Source organism: Labrus bergylta, chromosome 3 (genome assembly GCF_963930695.1).
Source record: "Labrus bergylta chromosome 3, fLabBer1.1, whole genome shotgun sequence".
NCBI lineage: Eukaryota > Metazoa > Chordata > Actinopteri > Labriformes > Labridae > Labrus > Labrus bergylta.
This window is the reverse complement of record NC_089197.1, coordinates 28,189,300-28,209,810: the sequence shown is the minus strand read 5'-3', so window position 1 is coordinate 28,209,810 and position 20,511 is coordinate 28,189,300. Positions and strand designations below refer to the sequence as shown.

Genomic DNA, 20,511 nt, shown 5'->3' with positions numbered 1-20,511 from the left:
GCAGATGGTGAGGTTTAGGGGAGCAGGATTAAGTTGGTGTCACTGTCAACACTCTAACTTTGTTATTTCCCTCCGTTGACCCTGTTTGTTTCATCTTTCGATCCTAAAAAACATATTACGCCCTGAAATCTTAACTAGTGATGGAAACAAATTCATTTATCATCTTATCAAGTGCAAGGGGACTCTGAATGTATTTTAGATTTTTCCAAATTAAACTAACAGATCAGTGAAGATTTCTCTTACGTGTACACTTAAACATGAAAATTAGAAAATAAAACTTTTCTATGTATGGTGTTATGTAAACTTTAACCATAACAACATTATTCAGTGCGCATAAACAAAAGCATCTGCAAAGAATTACTGCTTTCTTTCTTCTTGGAGCATTTCTCATCTGTTGGAGAGCAAATGAAGGAGGCGAGCCAATGAATAAACCATAGAGAGAGATGGTTGGAAAGGGAAAGTAGAAAAACAGAGACATGGAGGAGAGTCTAGGTCAGGGTGCCCTGACTCTGTCAGTGCATCTGATTTAATGGCATGCTGCCTGGACTGAGGCCATCCACTAGTTACTACTGTGTTAGTGTGCAGGTCTGTGTGTGTCTGTGTGAGAAGTTGTGTTTCTTGACTCCAGAGTTTGCGTGTGTTGATGCAGATGTTTTTATATGCTTGTGTGTGTGTTTTGCTAAGGCTTGGCAGCTTTAAGGAGCACATTATTCTCAATGTCAGACTCTTTCAACAGATGTAAACAGAAGAATTTCAAAAGACTGTGTAGTCATGTATAACTGGGATAAATAAGTTTTTTCTGCTGCTCATTCTGTCAGGACTTTGATACTTAATCTTACATGATAATGGCACGGCAGGTTAATCTGAACCTACACAATCAGAATCAGTATTTTAATGGATGTATGTAATCACAACAATTTACTGTCAGCTTGCAAAGGTCTTTTTTTCTGTCCAACACAATATTGTTGTGTTTTTGCAGGACACCAATGGGGAACTCGTATGCTGGCCAGCTACGGACCACACGCTTTGAGGAGGTTCTCCATAACTCCATTGAGGCGTCTCTGAGGTCCAACACTGTAGTGCCTCGTCCTGTGTTCTCACAGCTGTATCTGGAGACAGAGCAGCCGTTGACACATGATGGTGGGTTTTTGTGGATGCAAAGAAGAAGAAGAAGGAGCATAATAAAGAGTTCTTGGCACTTCTGTAGCATCTGCCTGTCACTCTTGTCCAGAATTATATTTTTTATGTGTATGTCCCCGACAGGCCGTGCAGAGAATGATGATGAGGATGATGAAGATGGGTCAGAATCTAACAGTCCTCCTATACCCTATCAGATGAAGCCCCCACCTGAGGGATGCTGCACCACAGATGGTTTGTTCATGAACACATATAAAAGCTCTCAAAATCTTTCATGCGTTTAGTGGTCAGGTTTAAAAGAGGATGCTGCAACCAATGATCACATGTGAAATACAGTGTTTTATCCTCTCTTTGCTTCCCCCACAGGCTTCTGTCAGGCAGGCCGAGACCTGCGCCTGTCTACACTGGCATCAGATCCCTTTGATGTGCCCACTGGGTTCATGTTGGTTGGGGTGAAGTCCCCCTCCCTCCCTGAGAGCCTGCTGGTCTGTGCCGTGGATCACCGCTTCCTGCCAGATGAACGTGGTCACAATGCACTGCTGGGTGAGAGGCTGTAGACTTGAAGGAGCACACACATGTCATTAGTGTTTGTTAAAAAGTGAAAAACTTTCAAAATGACAATTTAGGCCTCTTTCAAAGAATAAGCCTTGAAAGTTGTTCTCATTTGTGTCTTGAGTAGACATGAGTTAGGACATGATAAGCCAAGCTAGGCATCAAGACAGGAGGTGAAAATATATCTTCTGTATGTGCTCCCTCCAGGTTTTTCAGGGAATTGCATGGGCTGTGGAGAGAAAGGCTTTCGTTATTTCACAGAGTTCTCCAACCACATAAATCTGAAGCTCAGCACGCAGCCCAAAAAACAAAAGCACTTGAAGTACCTTCTCTACAGAAACAACCAGGGCCTGCTGGTCCAAGGAGCTCCCGTCTTCTGGAGGGGACACGGTAAGAGATGTACATGTATTGTATTTGGCAACTGAGGTCACACTTCAATTTAAATCTGGGCCCAATTTTGTTCTGAAAGCATTTTAGTATAACTGAGAAACATGTGGCCTAGAGTTTCAATTGTTGTCCAGTTGTTCTTCATCTCAAGCATCCAGTTGATTGTTGAGTAAGTGAAGGCATACGCTGAGGATCTGCTTTTGGTTATCGCTCTTTTGAATTGCATTTTGCATGGAAACAGCTGGACTAGTAGTGAATCCTTAAGGGCATGTGAAAGGTGACACGACAGAGTGTACAAAGACGCCACAGCTTTGCGGCAACACATCAAATGAAAATAATGTGCAATGATTTTCCTGAGTAAAAGGTCTGGTAGATGTAGCGTTCTATCTAAGCTGGTCTCTCAAGGTCCTGTTGTTCCTGTTGTTCCTGTTGTTCGTGAGGGAAAGCTATGGGAGAACTATGGGAATATCAGTGTTAGACACTAATGTACCTCTAAGGTAATCCCTTTAGATTTGAAGTGTGAAAATGTTTTTTTAAGGTTTTATTCACATGTTTACAAAGTTAAGTCATTTCCCTGGGTTGTGCCATGCAGCAATAACAAATTATTTGCAAACCCTGTGCTTAATAGAATCTTAAATCCTTCTGTAGTCAGGATGTACTGACGCTGATATTGGTCCAATACTAACCACAATAGTTAGAGATGTAATGACAACGGGGGCTTTCCTGAGCCGAGTAATTCTATTAAATGCTATAGCTTCTTTCATGTTTATGATCATTTTGCTCTGAGGAATAATGAGGGAGCTTCTTCATCTACTTTGAGAGATAGAGTTTAAGCTTTGTGGAATTTGAAGTGACTTGTAATCTACCTTTTTAATATATATATATCCCTAACCGGCATATTGTTCTCCTCTGATGTAGTTGTTGTGTTTTATTCTGGCATTTTACCTCATGCTATTGTTGCTGCATTTAACGGTATACACCTGAATGATGATTCTTGATACTGACCTACTGTAGTTGCTGTTGCAGGGGTATTTCTTGTTTTGATTAGAACAATCTGTACATTTGTTTTATATATTTGTTATATTTTATGTGTCAGTTATTCAAATAATTCAAAGCCTGGCAGTCAGAGCAGATTTAGTTTGTTTCTAGAAACAGCTTTACTGAGTTATTTGTATAACTTTGTTTAACAGGTTCTACGACTCAGTAAACCAGGTAGTTCATTTATTATTCAGAGTGGCCTCTCTCATTTCTCCAGAGCCCACACATATGAGGTCATATGAATGCCCACACACAGACACGTACACAACAAAAACTTATAACAATAACTGAGCCACTGTGAACTACATCACAGTGTATCAGATTAGTTATTTTTGTGTGAATGTTTGGGTTTCAGAATGCAGGATTAGACGGATTGCATCCACCCTTGCAGAAGGTCATGTGACATCGGATGGACAGCCACCAAACATTAACCCGACTCACCCATCACACACAGGTAACACACCAAACAGATATATGGAGACGGTTGAAGATGACATCTCAGTGGTCAAGATGAAACCTTTATTACTCTCATTGTCAATTGTTGTCGTGTTGGTTTTTTGTTTTCTCATTCTTACAGCGCAAAAATGATTAAATGATGTCTGGTTGTAATGTAGTTGTATTTATTCATTTTTTTCTTTTTTGTAAACAGCAGGAGCACATGTGGACCCACCCGTTCTGCCACAAATAGCTGACGTTCCCCCCTCGCCGGCAAATGGCAATCATGCTGTTCCCTCCGCCATCACACAGCCACCTTTAAATCAGTCAGGGCCGGGAAGACCCTCAGCTACAGGTACACCCTACAGTACACACTATCATCCTCCTCATATATGGACAACACAGGAATTGTCTTTTTTCAGATTGAAACATTTTGAAGTTACTTCTTTTAAGTTGTGCTTAAATTCTTATCACAACACCAATGTGTGTGACACAACCTTGAGGAAGGTATTTACTGTACATGTTGATATGTACAATTGATTATTTATTGAGTAATCTTCTTGAACTGTCAATGAATACAATTTGAATGTTGACTGACATAGCTAATACTTGTGTTAACTATTCAAAAAGTAAATTAACAGTTTTTGACTCAAACTAAATGTTGTAAATTCTTGTTAATTTTGCGAAGCGTCCTCATTGCAAAAAATTCAAATTTGAAACTTGAGCCTCTTTTTGAACAGTTTTCACATTTTTTTTTAATCAAACTATATATATGAAGCTATTTTATATCTACGTTTGTAGCTTTTGTAAGTGTTACATATTATCTAACACATTTTTAATTAAATTTTTTGCTGTAACCTCCTTTCTGACCATTAGCTGGCTTCTTGAGTTCATGCTAACGTGGTCAGTTTGTGTCTGTTGTCAATAAGCCCCTCCCCTGGGTGTCTTCACACCTCTGAAAGGGAGAACTCCTACCGCAAGTAGCCCAGTGTGTGTGTGTGTGTATGTGTGTGTGTGTGTGTGTGTGTGTGTGTGTGTGTGTGTGTGTGTGTGTGTGCGCGCGCGTGTGTGTTATTCATCCCTGCTGCAAGAGCCTGCCAGCTGCATTGTGGGTTGGGGGTTGTCCTTTGTCTTTCTGTCTCTCTCCCTCCCTTTTCTCTTGTCTGTCACCTTTATTAAACTGGGTTGTAAAATGCTCTCTCTGTCTCGTCTTTTTCCCTGTCTTCTCACAGGATGAAAAGCTTCCTTCCTGTTAATGTTGTTTTTTTCATGGCCCTATTAACAAGTGGACCTTTTATGTGTCTCCTTATGAGCGCACTTTAACACAGCATTGAGGGGAAAAGGAAGAGTCGGGTTAATGTGTGACCTAAAAACACAGCTGCCTTCCAATAATGTTTTACCAGAAGTCCATCATAAAACATGTAGTGTAGCTTCTGTTGATTTTGGGGTTCTTAAAACTCGATTATAATTCAAAGAAATGAATTGTAGAAAAGTGCTGTAACTAAGCTCAGCCATCATCACGTCTTTGTATATTGATATTGATTCTGCGATGGGGCAATATTAGTTTCCCAGTCTGTGAATACACTTTGCATTTCGGTATTGTGGAAGCACGGCATAGTGGGAGCTCCATATACTCACACAGTCAGACATGCTCCTCCACACAGTGCTGGACTCCAGCCTGGCACAGCTGATCCCATCTTGCCTCTGTAACGCCTCTGTTACTACCTCTAAAGACGGTACAGAGCGGGGATCACTTAGTCCCCCTAATACGCCTCTGCAACATTTAGATTGAACATGAAACGTCACGTATTTCATTTTGAAACACCTGTCTGAATACACCGTTGTAAATACATCAGTCTGAATACACCAAGTGAAACTACTATAGTTAAAATCAACAAAATGAACAGCAGTGATTCATTTAAGAGAATCTCTTAACTGGGAAAAAGCCGGCAAATCATCACATAGTAGCAGTGTTTATAGATAAAATATTAGTGTACCAATGATTTACCATTATTTTTCAAATGTATTTATTCGTATTACTAGTGGTTCGAGGGATGAGAGGGTGTCTGGGCAAAATGCATTTCATTGCTGACTTACTTCTAATCTTATTTTCTATTCTGCAGGTCCACCTGCAAATGCTGGACCTCCAAAAAAGAGGCACAAGGGCTGGTCCCCTGAGTCCTCTGCCAACAGTCTGCCAGAGAGCGCTGTGAAGACACCTCCATCTTCATCCACCTCAACAACAATACCAGTTTCTTCTGTTATAAGTAGTGGAGCCAGGCCAGGTACAAAGGGGGGAATAAGAGTAATCATGTTGTTAAAGTTATTTATTCAGTGTAACATGTTTACACAAGACAGTAGAGTTACCTGAAGAGTACTGTTTTTACTTTTAAACGTAAATATGTTCATGTGCTTTCTCCAGAGACAGCCGTTCCACTGAGCTCACCGCAGGGTTCCTCAACCCCAATTTCTCCCCCAGAGCTGTCTGTAACCATCCCTGATCAGCTGCTACACACCTGCAGACTGCAACCTGTCATCTTTAAAGGTCAGCTCTATCATCATTCTATCAGTTATTTATGTTGATAGAATACACCTCCAAGTTTCTCAAGCTTATTCATGCTCTTGACAGGGTTGGGTAACATTTTGAAACCCTCTACCAAGCAGGTGAACAGATAGAGTTTTCAGTAACCACCTACCAGATGGTCAATTAGCTCCCTATTTCTCTCAGGTTAGAGGTCAGCCAACACCCCAGTCTGTTTCTCAGCCTGTTTGCCTTCCGTCATCCCCTCCACCCTTTCAATCCTTTGTATCACCTGTCAAGTCGTCCACCTTTCCTCCCACACCTCTTAGCCCTGAAACACTTCCTATGTTCGTTGTTGTGTTCATTTTCATTACCTCACATGTTTGGTGCCGCCATCCAATAAACATATTACAAGCAATGAGCTCAAACACAGGTTATTAGCAAATATATGAATAATTTGCATCTAATGAAAGAGGAGCTGATAGTCTTAAAGACTCAGACTATGATGTCTGTGTTCTTTTTCTTTTTTGTTGTTTTTAAAGGCTACATTTAACATGTACATCTATTTTAAATTGTTCTGCTCCATCATTTTTTTTGAGTGTAAAACCATTTTGCCATCTAGCCATCAGTAAGGCAAGCACCTTTTCCAACCCTTTATTACCTGATATTATTTGGCACATCCTATGTCCCAAAGATGAAGTGATAGAACTTGGATTCAAGTTTCTTAACCATGTATAACGGAAATAAAAATATGTGGAAAGGATGTGGGGATTTGCAAAGAATCCATAATGAAAATGGCTGAAAGTAATCTTAGCCACCTCTCCATGTTCATCCTTGTTTCTGCCTGCCTCCCACTGACACAGGTCACGGCCCTCTCCCTCAGTTAACTGGCAATGTCAGTGAAGTGCTCGTCAGTTCTTTGCTCCAGAGCTGTTATCTGAGCTCCCAGACGCTCCCCAGAGTCTACCAGCACTACGGACCATCACCCATCCAGCCGTTGTCAACTGAGATGCAGATTCTACTCACGGTGTACTACCTCGTTCAGCTAGGTCAGTGAAAATCCTTTTTCCAAAATACATGCTGTGATTACACACAGTTCAGTGGGACTGAAATTCAGTTAATATTAATTTTCTTTCCACGATACTATTGCTATGCCTTATAATGGCCACCAGGTGGCAGAAAAGAAACAAACATCAAGTTCCTTTGAATTGAGTTTTAGTGACTTTCTTTTTTTGTTTTACATATTTCATATCATTTCTTTATCCTCCCAATAAAACCATCCAAGGTCCAGACCAGGTGCCCCTCATTGAGGACTTGGAGCAGATTTTCATGAGGTCATGGAGGGAGTCCCACCTCAGCGAGATCAGACAGTACCAGCAGCCTCAAACAGCTGCCACCCAAGGGAGACTATATGGCATAGAGGTGAGACAGGGTGCCTCACAGGTGTCTTACAGTCTTGTAGGTATTTCTTCTAAGGGAATAAAAGAACTAAAGAAATAATTTTTTTGAAAAGTTTAATATTTAGATTCAATGCTCTAAACTTTCCCAATTTTTTTCTTTTTTTCCATGTCCTTTTGTATCCATCTTATAATGCTATCCTTTACCTGTACTCTATGCATACGGTAATTCACAATTAATGAAAAAGCTGCTCTTCTTTTTCTACCATTTTACCAGACCCTGTCCACCCTGCCTGGCTTCCCACAGCATCTCTCATTACCGCCCCAGAGCCAGCAACCTCTGACCCCTAGCCAGCTCCCTTGGCTGGCCCAGCTGGCTGCGTCATCCTGTGGAGAAGGCGTGGTGGTTGTAGGCGAGCAGGTTGGATCTTTGGCTCAAGGCATCCAGCAAACGTTCAGCAGGCTGAAGGAAGGACGGCTCGAAAACACCAACTATGTAGTAATTATTGTCACTGCACCAGGACAGGAAACACAATCCTGTGTGATTGTCACAGGTAGGGGTTGTGTTTTTTATTTCCTTTTGTATGCGAATGTAATAAAGTTTCTTGAAAATGAATCTAGAAGCATATATGCAATTTTATTGGTGTGTTTTTTGATGTACATTTTGCAGGTAAACACCAGTGTCGGGCTTTGGCAGAGAGCATGTACTCTCCCAGTGAGGGACTCAAAGAAATAAACCAGCAACTTTCCACTGGTGTTGCCCAGGAACTCATCCACTACTGCAACTGCCTCGGACAAGGTTTGTCTGACTGTCTGCTTTCAATTACACGCTGAAAGGCTGCTAATGTGTATATTTATAATAATTTACCAACATAAAGTGCATCTTTCTGTTTATCAGATGGTGATTTGGACTCCCTGCTGGACAGTGCCACCGTGGACAGTAACGAGCAGTCTCCCATGTCCAGTAGTCAGGAGTCAGCTGAAGATAAGAGTCTAAAATCCAGGCACAGTCCAAAAGATGTTCAGAGACCAAAAGAGTCACAAACACAGGGTTCAAAAGACTCACCGAGCACTAAAGAGGGAGCTTCAAGTCCCAAAGACACCTGTTCAGGTGAGACACAGTGTGAAAGTGATCTTTGAAAAAGTGTGTGTCTGACATGATTGACTGTAGCTCAGGCTGGGATTTGGTTTTTAATAACTTTTGTCTTCTTATAGACTCACAGAGAGCCATTGATTTTCTGTTGATCATGGAAAAACTGTTAAGATTCCACTAAGAATGTGTTTTCATATGCCCTCCTTCTTTTGCCAGCAAGTGTGCACTCTTTATACTAGCTCCATTATAGTATTTTTTTAAGAGTTTGTTGATATGAATTTGTGGCTTGTGTGTGTAGAATACTCTGTAGATTGGCGTGAGGTTCGTCCCATCCAGCTTGCAGTTGCCAGAAAGCTCCTGTCCCATGTTTGTGCGATAGCCGACTCCAGCACTCAGAACCTGGACCTCGGCTCGTTTGACAGGGTCAGCTTCCTCATCCTAGTCCCGCCCTCTGAGGTCACATTTCAGCAGACAGTTCTTCACCTCTGGAGCTCTGGTTTGTAGTATGACTCGTTTCTTGTCAGCAATTGTTTCTATCCATTATTGTCTTTAATGAAGAGTGATTAGAAACATATTTGGTTTTATGTTTGCACCTCTTACATGATCTGTTTTTATATTAAATTGTACAACAATTGTTTTTTCTTTGTTTAACTCAGGTGTCCTTCAGGAGCGGGGGGGTTTAGACCAGGAGTGTTTGTCTCAACAGGAGGCTGAGCGTTATGTGGTCAAGATGGATCAGAGCGCTCAGACACGAATTGACAACCTCATTCAGGAAGCACATAGGAACTCCTACACGCTTTACATCCTGGTCCATGACCATGCCCACCGGGACATTAACATGTGTGTGTGAGAAAAAGAAAGAGGAAAAAGAAATCAAATGTGATGCAAAATAATTAGTGTGTTCACTTTGTATGTTACACCAGTGAAATATTGTGGTCTAATGAGAGCAGTGGCAGAGAAGTAAAGTGTGTTTGATCTTTCTTTCTACTTTGTCTTTATCTGTTTCTCTCATTCAGTGAATCCTGCAGTAGCTCAGACAGTAGTTTGGGTCTGGTGGACCAGTTGTTAAACTCCAGACAGGTCCGAGATGCTCCAAACATCCTTATCCTCCACGTCACTTCTTTCCCCTTCGCCCTGCAGACGCAGTATACTCGCATCAGCCCTTACAACGAGATCCACTGGCCCTCTGCGTTCAGTAATGTAAGACCGTACACACTTTGTATTAAACTTACACTCATTGCTATTGAAATGAAGTTCACACTCGATTCAATTGCTTGTATCTGTGTGTAGGATGTGGACTTGTACCATGAGAGGACGAGGTACTTTGGTGTGTCAGAGCTTTTAGAGTCAACGCGTTCAGGCAGCAGCCTGCCTCTGATGCGTTGTGATTCCTCCTTTGAAAGTATGGCATCTGCTCTGGAAGAGAGGTAACTCTAATGCACACATGCTTAATCCTTGCTTCTAAATCAAGTTTGCATTTTTTGCAAGCTTACAGAGAAATGAGAGCTGCATATCTCTTTCCCCCAGGTTCCCAAAGCTGCACAGTGCTGTGATCCGGACTACAGTATTGATCCAACACTACTGTGTAGCTCTGATGGCTGTATCTGGCAGAATCAGCGGCTCCCACAATCTCCACAAACACACGTCTGTAGAGACCCTAGAGATTGTACAATCACTGCTCACTGCTGCCCAGCAATGTCCCGCCCACCATGGCCACATGGTCCTGCTGCGGATCCCCTCGCTGGCTCTGGCAGCGTGGGCCCACAGACGGCTGTCCAGGGTTAGGAGGCAGCTTGGTCTGGAGGAGAGTTTTGAAATCATCATGGGGAATCCAAACCAAGCTCTGACTATTGGACAGAACTTCACTGACCAGATCAAGGTGGGATAGAGGTGTATTCTAGCATGGAGTACTGGATAGACATAGATAGACTGTGTGTATGAAATAGATGTATGCGTCATGACATTGCCCATTAGTAAACCCCTTTTTTGAAGCCTTGATTTTAGTATTTTTCTGCCACCCTCTTGGTTTTTGCTTGAGGTGACCATATTATGATGGCAGAGTGGATATGCATTGTTGTCAATTTCATCTTGCCATGCCCTATAATAAACATGACTTTTTGCTAGTTTCATTTGGAAAAGGACCATTATTTATAAAATAAAGAATGCTGTATTGAGGAAGATTTAACCCTAGCAAATCACAGACTCACAAGTTTTTTTTAACAAGCTTATGAATCAGATAAGAAGCAGGATCATTATCTCATCGGTTTTCTTACTATCCTACTTCCTTTTCCAACCAGGGAGTCTTCCCCTGCTGGATATTAGAAAGAATGCGGGTCTTTTGCATTTCTGCATATATTTCTCTATTGGAACCAAGAGGCTCAGTCCAATTTGTGCTTATAGTTTGTGAGGATACATTGTTTTTAAGATAGATGCGCTAACAAGTAGATGACAATAATGACAGTGAAAACTTTGGGGTTTCTGAGCTTGCGTTTGTGTTTATATCCTGCAGACATGGCTGAAGATCCAGGAGGCTGACTGGGTTCCTCGGACCTACCTAGAACTGGAGGCCCTCCCCTGCATACTTATCTTGTCAGGAGCTGAGCCTCTGGGAGAATCCCTGCCCAGGTACACACAGTAGCCCCTTTTATATTGCCTGTCCAAGATGGCACTGTTACACCTCTGTTACCCCTCGCCATCAATATAAATACCACAGAGATGAAGTGGGGGGACAAAATAAGTAGTTCACTAATCTGGCATCAGAGGTAGTAGCAGAGGTGTAAAAAAATGAAAAAACTGTGTCACTTTAAAAATATTTGGGCTGGCAGAACAGCTCTGTGTCTGTGTGCGTGTGTGTATCTGATTATTATTTGTTACCAACATCTGTGTACTCTCGTTTTATAACCAATTGTTAACCCCTGATATGTGAAAACAGGTTTGATGTGTAGCAACAGTGAATTCAAAAGAATAATATTATTTTTTCTTCATTTTTTCTAATCCATTGTGTTAACAGATCACTGAAGTACTGTGATCTCAGAGTGATAAGCTGCTCCTACCTCCAGAGGACCACACTTGAACAAGAGCTAGGACTGGCTGCTTATCTAGTGAAGGCAGAGTCCCGACCTCCACACAACCCAGGACCAGGAAGTGACCAGCTGGAGAGTGATGCAGAGAAACTCAGCAGTACTGACAATGAGGAGGAGGAGGGACAAGAGAATGGTGAAGTTATATGCAATTTAACTTTTTTATGTGCTTATGAAATGTAATGTAATATTTAGTATTGCAATTTAGATTGATATCTCAACTAATTTGGAACCTAATTAATTGTTTTTTTTGTTTGTTTTTTCCTCCTGCCTTATCTAGGGGACTCCCCTCTGTCATCCAGTCAGCAGCTTCGGTCAGGCCCAGACAGTGGAGGTTCAGATCCCTTCCCTGCACAAAGCACCAGCTCTCCAAATGTTCAGAAAAGGACCCCTGATACCATAAAGTCTCCCTCACCATCACAGACTCAAAATCAACCCCAGCCCCTGTCTCAATCTCTTCTGTGTCCTCAACCTGCGCTACACCACCAAACCCTCCCTCAAGTGCAGGGTCACTCCCAGCCCCAATTTCAGAGTCAAAATCAGTCACTATCTCAACCAAATTCCCAACATTACAATCAAACATCTTCCCAGCACCAGTCGCTCTCCAACATGCAAGTACCTCATACTCAGCCACAAATACTTCCCCCTGCACAGTCTCGCCGCCAACACTCCAAGTCCACCTCCTCTGGCTCCTTGTCCCCCCGAGCCTCCTCTCCTCATCTGAGCTGCTCCTGGGCTCGAGGAGTGAGTCGACCGCCCTCTGTGCTCCTCCCTCGTGCCCTCTACGATATCATCACAGCTAGCGACAGCAGCGGGCTTCCACGATGTACTACATTCCTGCCACACATGTCCGTCGCATGGGCCAGCAGCTTTAGGTAAAATATGACTCTTACTCTTTTTTTACACACCACTACTTTAAGACTGATGGTACTGATACAAAAGCTGAGTAATCATAAACCAAGCACTACTCTATCTGTGGGACGTTATCACTGTTATGAACTTTGATGAACTGCTGGTTACCATAATTTGAAAAATAACGGTAAGTATAATCAGTAAAGGTAGATCCGCCCTTTTTGATCATTCTAATACAAACTTATATGTCTACAAACATGACGGTCTGATGGCCTCCTTCATCTACATTTAAGGCAAATAAGGCAGTCCAACATTGTGATATATCTTAAGTTAAAAAATGTTTCATTGGCTTATTTAGTTACTTTTTTTTATAGGAAATTACTTCATTACTCCTTCATTGTCAAAATGAGTTTTGAGTCTTGTTTTGAAGATATGTTACAAATGTGTAGAAAGCATAGTTATATAAAGGTTTGTATGTGAATGTTACAGGTCTCACTTGGAGAAATCCAGCTGTTCACTTTTCTTCTGTGTGCAGGCCCTTGCTGAGTAAGATGATGACGTGCACAGAGCAGTCACTGTACTATCGCCAGTGGACCGTGCCTCGCTCCTACCACATGGACTGCAGCAACCGCACTGAAGGACGAAGTGACAACTTTCACCCTCGCAGACTGCTGCTCAGTGGACCTCCACAGGTACCTGCTGACCTATTTTATTTCCTTTGTTCAAACTAAAGCTCATTCTTTGCTGTTCATTTTCATGTACTTTTCATGTTCTTTTGTATTTTCCGTGGGTCAGGTGGGTAAGACAGGAGCGTACCTACACTTCTTAGGTACTTTGTCTCGGATGCTGATCAGGCTGATGGAGGTGGATATCTACGATGAAGAAGACATCAACTACAGTGAGTATACTCCCAGTATTAGTCACCAATTACCTCCTACATTAGAGTAATAATGGTGGCTAGCCTTATCGCACAACTTCTGCTCACTTTTGATTTTTTTCCAGTTTTCCTTACCTTTTCTATATTTCAATGCAATGCTTTTGCTAAGATCATATGATTGTTTCTATGATTTGCTGGGTCAATCCAGTTTTAATTTTGACTATCAATATTTTTAGTACTTGTATGTAATGCACACATTTTTAAATGTGTTGTGTGTCTAGGTGCTCAGGCAGAGGGAGTGCAGTACCACCTACCCAACTCTCGCTGGCCCAACCCAGATATCATGAAGACTATACACTTCAACTACACCATCCATGATCCCAAATATGATGACATCAGCTCTGTCTATTGCCCTGAATACAAACCCAGTGCTAAGGGTAGGTGCGCGCACACACACACACACACACAGACAATATCAGTATAAAAGCACTATATTGACACAACATTCATCTTTATGTCTGCTGCTTTTAAAAACAAATTCTCAGAAGCTACCTGTAAATGTGCTATTCTCCTAATCCATCCTCGCTCCTGTTGTCTTTTCAAGGAAACCCGATGCGCCAGGAGGATGTGTACATTAGACGGCGGACATCTAGGATCAAGCTGTCTAAATATGCAGCCTACAACACCTACCACCACTGTGAACAGTGTCACCAGTACCTGGGCTTCAATCCAAGATACCAGGTCAGCAGAACACAACAACACAACATGAAAAGTGACACTCTCACTTCTTTTGAATGATAAATGTCAACATGTACAGTATGTTGCATCTCTTTTCCATTCTTATATCCAGATGTATGAGTCAACACTGCATGCCTTCACATTCACCCATCTACTGCTCGGGGAAGAGATCCAACTCTACTTCATCATCCCAAAGTCTAAAGAGCACTACTTCAGCTTCAGCAATCCTGGAGGCCAGCTGGAGAGCATGAGGCTGCCTCTCACCTCTGACTGGGTAAGTCCCTTCTTTGTTGAAGCTTAGCTATGAACCCTGAAATATTAGCGTTTCCTTTTTTTGCCAGATATGTGCAGAGTAAAAACAACAACTGGAAAAATTGTATGAAAAATGTATGCCGTACACATGTAGTTCGATTGGTACTGTGCACAACAGCCTCTAGCGAGGACTTGAAAATGTCTTGTCGGTGATAAACTTGTTTGTACATTTTAGATTACTTAAACAAAGGGGGAAAATAAAAGATCTTTCAAGAGAACTAAACGCACAGCTACATTTCTTAACCCCACACAAACGGCTTACTGCTTGAAACTGTTTTATTATCCAACATTCACTTTCAGTGAAGTCTAATGGTAGCTTAGACTGAAGATCATTGCCAACAGTTTGAATGTCAGCTGTTTGTGAGGGTTATTTACAACACAATGAAAGTGAATGTGCCGAGCTGTCCTGTTTAAAACTTGGTCAAAGTCGGAGTTGTAGCAAATCCTTTTCAAGTAAATGCACTTATCTCAACACGTTACCCTTGCCTTTAAATATATATGCAGATCAATGCAGCATGCTTGCACTCCACTAGGTGGTGCTACATGTTAGACTATGGCTAAGAGGCCACTAGTGGAGATCCAGGTCTTGCCTGTTACTGGGTTGAAGTTAAAGCTTAAAAAATCCCTTTTGGTGGTACTCAGATGGCCTAGTGGTTAGTTTGTGTGCCTTGTGTACAGAGACTTCAGTCCTCAAAAGCTGGATACTCAGGTTTGAATCCAACCTGTGGCTCCTCTACAGCCTGTCAATACCCACTAAGTAAGAGGGAGGACATTTTGTTAATCGAGTGCTTTTAAACACCTTTTTTTACAACTTCTGACCAGAAAATGTATGAATCTATCTTTATTCTCTGGTTAACTTTTTTTCATACTGATCATTAGAGACCAACACGTCCCAAGATCCCTCATCCAGTACACAGATCATAGCATCTAGAAATTAACAACTCATGAGATATTGTGATTGCAGTAGAAATGAGTATTCAGTTTGTAATGTAAAAACTGAATGACAGTAATATCTTACTTTTTACTCTCTGCCTGTTTCAGATTCTCTTTTATTCTCTTATGTATGTAAGATATTTGACACATTTTGTCAGGGGTTAAACTTAAAAGTATGTTTTCTTTTATACTTTTCCAGAGCCCAGACTGCATCAAGAGTCCAATCTTCACCCCGACCACTGGCCGTCATGAGCATGGGCTCTTTAACCTGTACCATGCTATGGACGGAGCCTCTCATCTACACATCCTGGTGGTCAAAGAATACGAGATGGCTGTGTATAAGAAATACTGGCCCAACCACATCATGCTGGTCCTGCCCACTGTCTTCAATGGAGCTGGAATAGGTATGTCATTACTGCTGTTAAATATGTAGAGAATCCTTAATTTCATACATTTTTAATAAAGGCAAATTAAGCAATTACTAAAATGTGATTGTCTGTTTACTACTAGATAACTCATTCTCTTTCTACTTCAGGTGCTGCTCATTTCCTGATTAAAGAGCTCTCATATCACAACTTAGAGCTGGAGCGCAGTCGACGTTTGGAGGGAGGGGGCCCAGCAGGTGATGTCTGGCCTTTCATCATACTGGCTGATGACTCCTGTGTTATGTGGAACGCAGTGGATCTGGACACTCGAAGGTACATACAGGCATGTTGTTTAAACGAGTAATCGTGTTGGACAATAAATCTGTTGTTTCTCGTGAAACTAAAATGTTTTGATATAATTGTTTATGAGTTGCTGCTGTTTGTTGTTGTTAGTGGTGCAGTGGAGCAGGCTGTGTCACTGAAGCAGGTCCTACAGCACATGGAGGCATGTCCAGACCTGGTCCAATATGGACTCTGCGGGATCAGGAAGTGGAGCAGCCGTGGACTCACAGGTTAGAGTCATGATGTCACATACCTTTAAAAAACGGCAAATATTTGGACAAAATTGCAATATTTTCAAATAATATACACATTTACTTGATGTATTTTCTCCCAAGAGTCAAAAGTAAATTCTTATGGCAATTCTCATCCTTAAGAATTACAATTAATTACAAATAAATAAATGAACATGTAACTCTATGAACTTCACTATTAGAAGGATGCACAGGACACCTCTAGAAAATGACCAGCATCAATTTAAGGCGTATCAGGGTTCTTTTCTTAAGTGAATTAAAAAGTTGAAATATATGTTTTTTTTTAATCCAGGCAATCCAAGGAGAGAGCCGTTCTCCAGGGGTCACCTTCACGACTTCCTCCTACTCAATGTCGACCGCAGTCAGAACGTGCAGTACGACCAGAACCGCTTCACCTGTCACGATGTAGACTTCACCCTGAGGCTGCACAGTGCAGGACTGCTCGTCTGCCGGTTCAATAGCTTCAGCGTCATGAAGAAGCAGATCGCCATCGGAGGATACAGGACATTCATCATCAAGACCAAGGTAGAAGCTCAACACACATAAAGACAAAACCAAATGTTACTCAGGAGCAGAGCAGAGAAACAGATTTAACTTCAATAAGACAAAAAGCAATGCAGTTGTTTTCGTGCCAGGCTAAAAAAAAAGTGCAAATATTAATCAAAAAGAAAATATGTCGACCAGATGTTGTCAGAGAGCACATAATTGTATCTTTTAACCTGATTGCTTTTGGATTAGAAATCCGTCAGTTAACATGATTTGAATCTGTGTTTGCATGTAATGGTAAGTCATCAATATTAAGTTACAAAATCACATGTTGGTAACATTTATTAACGTCAATTTGAAATTTCTCCAGATGACAGATGTTCCCACCTCAGTTGGGCCATCGCAGTACGTTTGTGCCCCAGACAGCAAGCACCTTTTCTTGGCTACACCTGCTCAGTTGCTCCTGGAGAAATACCTCCAACACACCAGCCAGAAGCTGTTTCCCCTCAGCACCAAGAACTACGCACACCCTGTACTGTCTGTGGACTGCTACCTCAACCTGGGGCCTGAGGTAGACAGCACACACACACACACACACACACACACACACACACACACACACACACACACACACACACACACACACACACACACACACACACACACACACACACACACACACACACACAATGACACACATGGAAACATACATTTCGCCCTTAATAAGGACATTAATAAAAACATAAAGAGATGGACATTGTGAAGTTTTGCCTATAAATAAAGGTCTTACTCTTCTCTCCTCTTGCAGGTGACGGTGTGTTTTGTGAGTTCCAGACCTCACTCTGTCAACATCAGCACTGCAGGGCTACTTTTCAGCGGCCTCCTCCTCTGTTTTGCTGACTCCTTTGTGACTGCTGGGTTCCTCAAGAAGTTCACCTTCCTCCAAGGTAATAAGGCAGATACAGGGTAGCGTTGGCCCAGATGCAATGACGCATTTTTGGGTAGCGGTACTTTATTGAGAGCCTACAAGTTGTAAATGGCCTCTTTGATTTCATTTGAAAACTTATCTGTGCTTCATGTCAGACGATTAAAATAATAAAAAACATGGCCACATGGGGGGGAAGAGCACGCACAGCACACATTAGCCCAAAGTTTCTGCTTGACTTCCAGCTGGGGATCTTTGTTCCATAGCATACCCCCTTAAAGTGTCATTAATACATGAGGTTGAAAGAGGTTGATTTCCACAGCATATTTAAAGTCTGTGTCCCTCTTCCTCCTGTTTGCTTCCCTGTAGGTGCGACTCTGTGTGTCATTGGTGCAGATCGTAGCTCCTTGAGGCAAACGGTGGGCAGGCTGGAGCTAGAGGAGGAGTGGAGGTTCAGGCTCAGTGACGAATTCCAGACTGCCAACGCCAAAGAGGACCGACCACTCTTCTTTTTGACTGGAAAACATATATGACTGAAACACTAATAAAAAGTTGACTACAAAGAATTGGATAAGGACTGATATCAGTTCAACTACCAAAGAAGAAATGTACCAGAGTGTTTTTTCGAGCATGACAGTAGGCACTGACCCTACACTTAACGTTCACCTGTTTCTGTGCAGAAACTCTGTTCAGAGTGGAGTCCACAGCGTCGACCAAAAACTCAGTAGAGGGATGTTGTGTCTTATCTAGGATGGGATTGCTCTGGGATCTGCCAGGAGGAACTGAAAAACATTTCTCTAGAGAGGCATGACTGGAAATTCTTGATGCCACAGCAACCGAGCCCTGGATAAGTTGAAGACAGACAAAGGATTGACCCGTGAGACTCACTTGAAAAGGAGTGTTTTGGAAATAAAACTTTATGATTATTGAATGCACTAACACCAACACACAAAAAGGATTTGGAGGGATGAGGTCCTCTTCTTGGCTGCAAACGTAAAGACTGACAGCTGTGTCCAGTGAGGTCATGGTCTTCAAAAATATGAACATGTTTTTGCCAAGAAATCAAGAGGTAATCATTTTGTGTCATGTGTTTTTCTTTGACTTTTATTAGGCCATGTGAGTTAGGAGAATAATGTACAGGAAACATCGAAACATTTCAGAAGAAATTGTTATTTACCTTGAGGGTCGTCCATAAATCATCCAATATGTCATGACCACGATAGCTTTGTAAGAGAATATTTTTTGATTGAATAGAATTGTTACTTATTCCTCTATAACAAACAAAGAAATTGTACTGTGTTGATAAAGTTGATTCAAATTATTTTGATAGATACATACACTATCTTTAATAATAATAATAACACTATATTTAAAGGAATAGGGAAATTATCCTATCAAACAGGCTCGCTCGACTTAGTTATTTTAAGCTTCTACTTTTCTATTTCTCATCTTTTCTTTGCATGTTAACCTATGTGGAAGTTTTACAGCAGTGTAACAGGGTTTTGAACACTTTATGATGCACACGATATGAGAAGCTTTATTAAAGAGTGGATACAATCATCTATGCTATGGTAGCCATTTTTTTTTGGCTGTTAGTGTGTTTTTCGTGTCATTTTTTTTAAATGAGTATTATCTTGAATATATTTTCTCCTATTTGCATAATGTTAAAGTTATTAAATGTGTGAATTAGAGGAAAAAGGATTGTACGTAGAATGGTTTAGTGTTATGCTCTGTAGTTTGTACGAGGTAGGTTGTATTTGTAACTCTTCAAGAAACAGGAGTCCACTGCATGTTGGCAGTATTTACACTTTTGTATGCCTTTAATTGTGTATATAAATGTACATATTTTTTTTTACATTTGTTTTGTATGTTCCTTTAATGATTCAATCATATTCATTCTCAATACCCAGATTAAACATTTTTACTTTACAGTTTATAGTCTAGCATGGATCTTTTTTGCACACTTGTTGTCAATCACTTCAAATAAAAAACATGGCAGAAGCACATATTTATTTGCTAATCTTTAAGATCTTATGTTTACCTCACTCAGACTGCCAGGTATAGCCTGTTTACTTCACTTTGTATGACTTACATATGCAATATAAAAAAACACTACATTTCTTAATTGCCAAAGCTTCTTCAGTCTGCGCCATAAAAAAATGTAGACTGGATGAAACAATCTGAAAGGTACACAAAAAAAATATTGTCCCCATATTTCCTGCAGTACCTGTACTAGTTTTCAGTAGATATCTGACATTCAAGTGGAGCAAACAAAGTCTAAATGGCTGTTAGCACGAGTATCACAGGGGGAGAAAGTCAAGTGGCAAACATTACGCTTCGATGACAGAACACGCTGCTGCTCTCAGATGCACCCTGTGTCCTCACGTGGAGGTTCAGTGAGTGCATTTGTGTGTTGGGCAAGGTGATTTCAAAACTTGTGGGTTACATACAACTTTTTTTTCTTTTTACTTTTTTTCCCAACAATCTGCCAGAAAAACGTATAGGTCATTCAAAATGTTACAGCGTGTTGAAAGTAATTAATTTGCATAGAGAATGTATGTCTCCTGGACTGTGTGTGTGTGTGTGTGTGTGTGTGTGTGTGTATGTGTATGTATGTGTGTTTATGGGTGTGTGTGTGTGTGGGGGGACTGCAGTTTCAAGCAGTGGGTACAGTTCAGCCACTCTGGACCCTCTCACATTTCCTCTAAGAAGTCCATTCCCAGAACGTGATAAATTTAGTTTAAACCGTTCACTCAAACAGTCTCACTGATTGAAGAGTCAAAGGACTCA

At 41.3% G+C, this 20,511-nt stretch overlaps 1 protein-coding gene across 1 annotated transcript; it reads left to right on the top strand.

The window, feature by feature from the left end:
* Positions 1-936: 936 nt before the first annotated feature.
* On the top strand, positions 937-20,337 carry greb1 (growth regulating estrogen receptor binding 1). Its single transcript, XM_029277161.2, has 33 exons — positions 937-1,140; positions 1,264-1,371; positions 1,504-1,680; positions 1,897-2,079; positions 3,470-3,568; positions 3,764-3,904; positions 5,673-5,834; positions 5,972-6,094; positions 6,934-7,119; positions 7,356-7,492; positions 7,745-8,021; positions 8,138-8,266; positions 8,366-8,578; positions 8,859-9,056; positions 9,217-9,400; positions 9,577-9,760; positions 9,851-9,987; positions 10,088-10,439; positions 11,070-11,185; positions 11,571-11,776; positions 11,921-12,515; positions 13,028-13,184; positions 13,288-13,390; positions 13,651-13,806; positions 13,974-14,110; positions 14,220-14,381; positions 15,552-15,756; positions 15,888-16,050; positions 16,171-16,289; positions 16,603-16,835; positions 17,167-17,367; positions 17,605-17,743; positions 18,091-20,337. Exons 1-33 carry the CDS (start codon positions 987-989, stop codon positions 18,252-18,254), a joined length of 6,000 nt encoding a protein of 1,999 aa, XP_029132994.2. The 5' UTR covers positions 937-986; the 3' UTR covers positions 18,255-20,337.
* Positions 20,338-20,511: the final 174 nt, after the last annotated feature.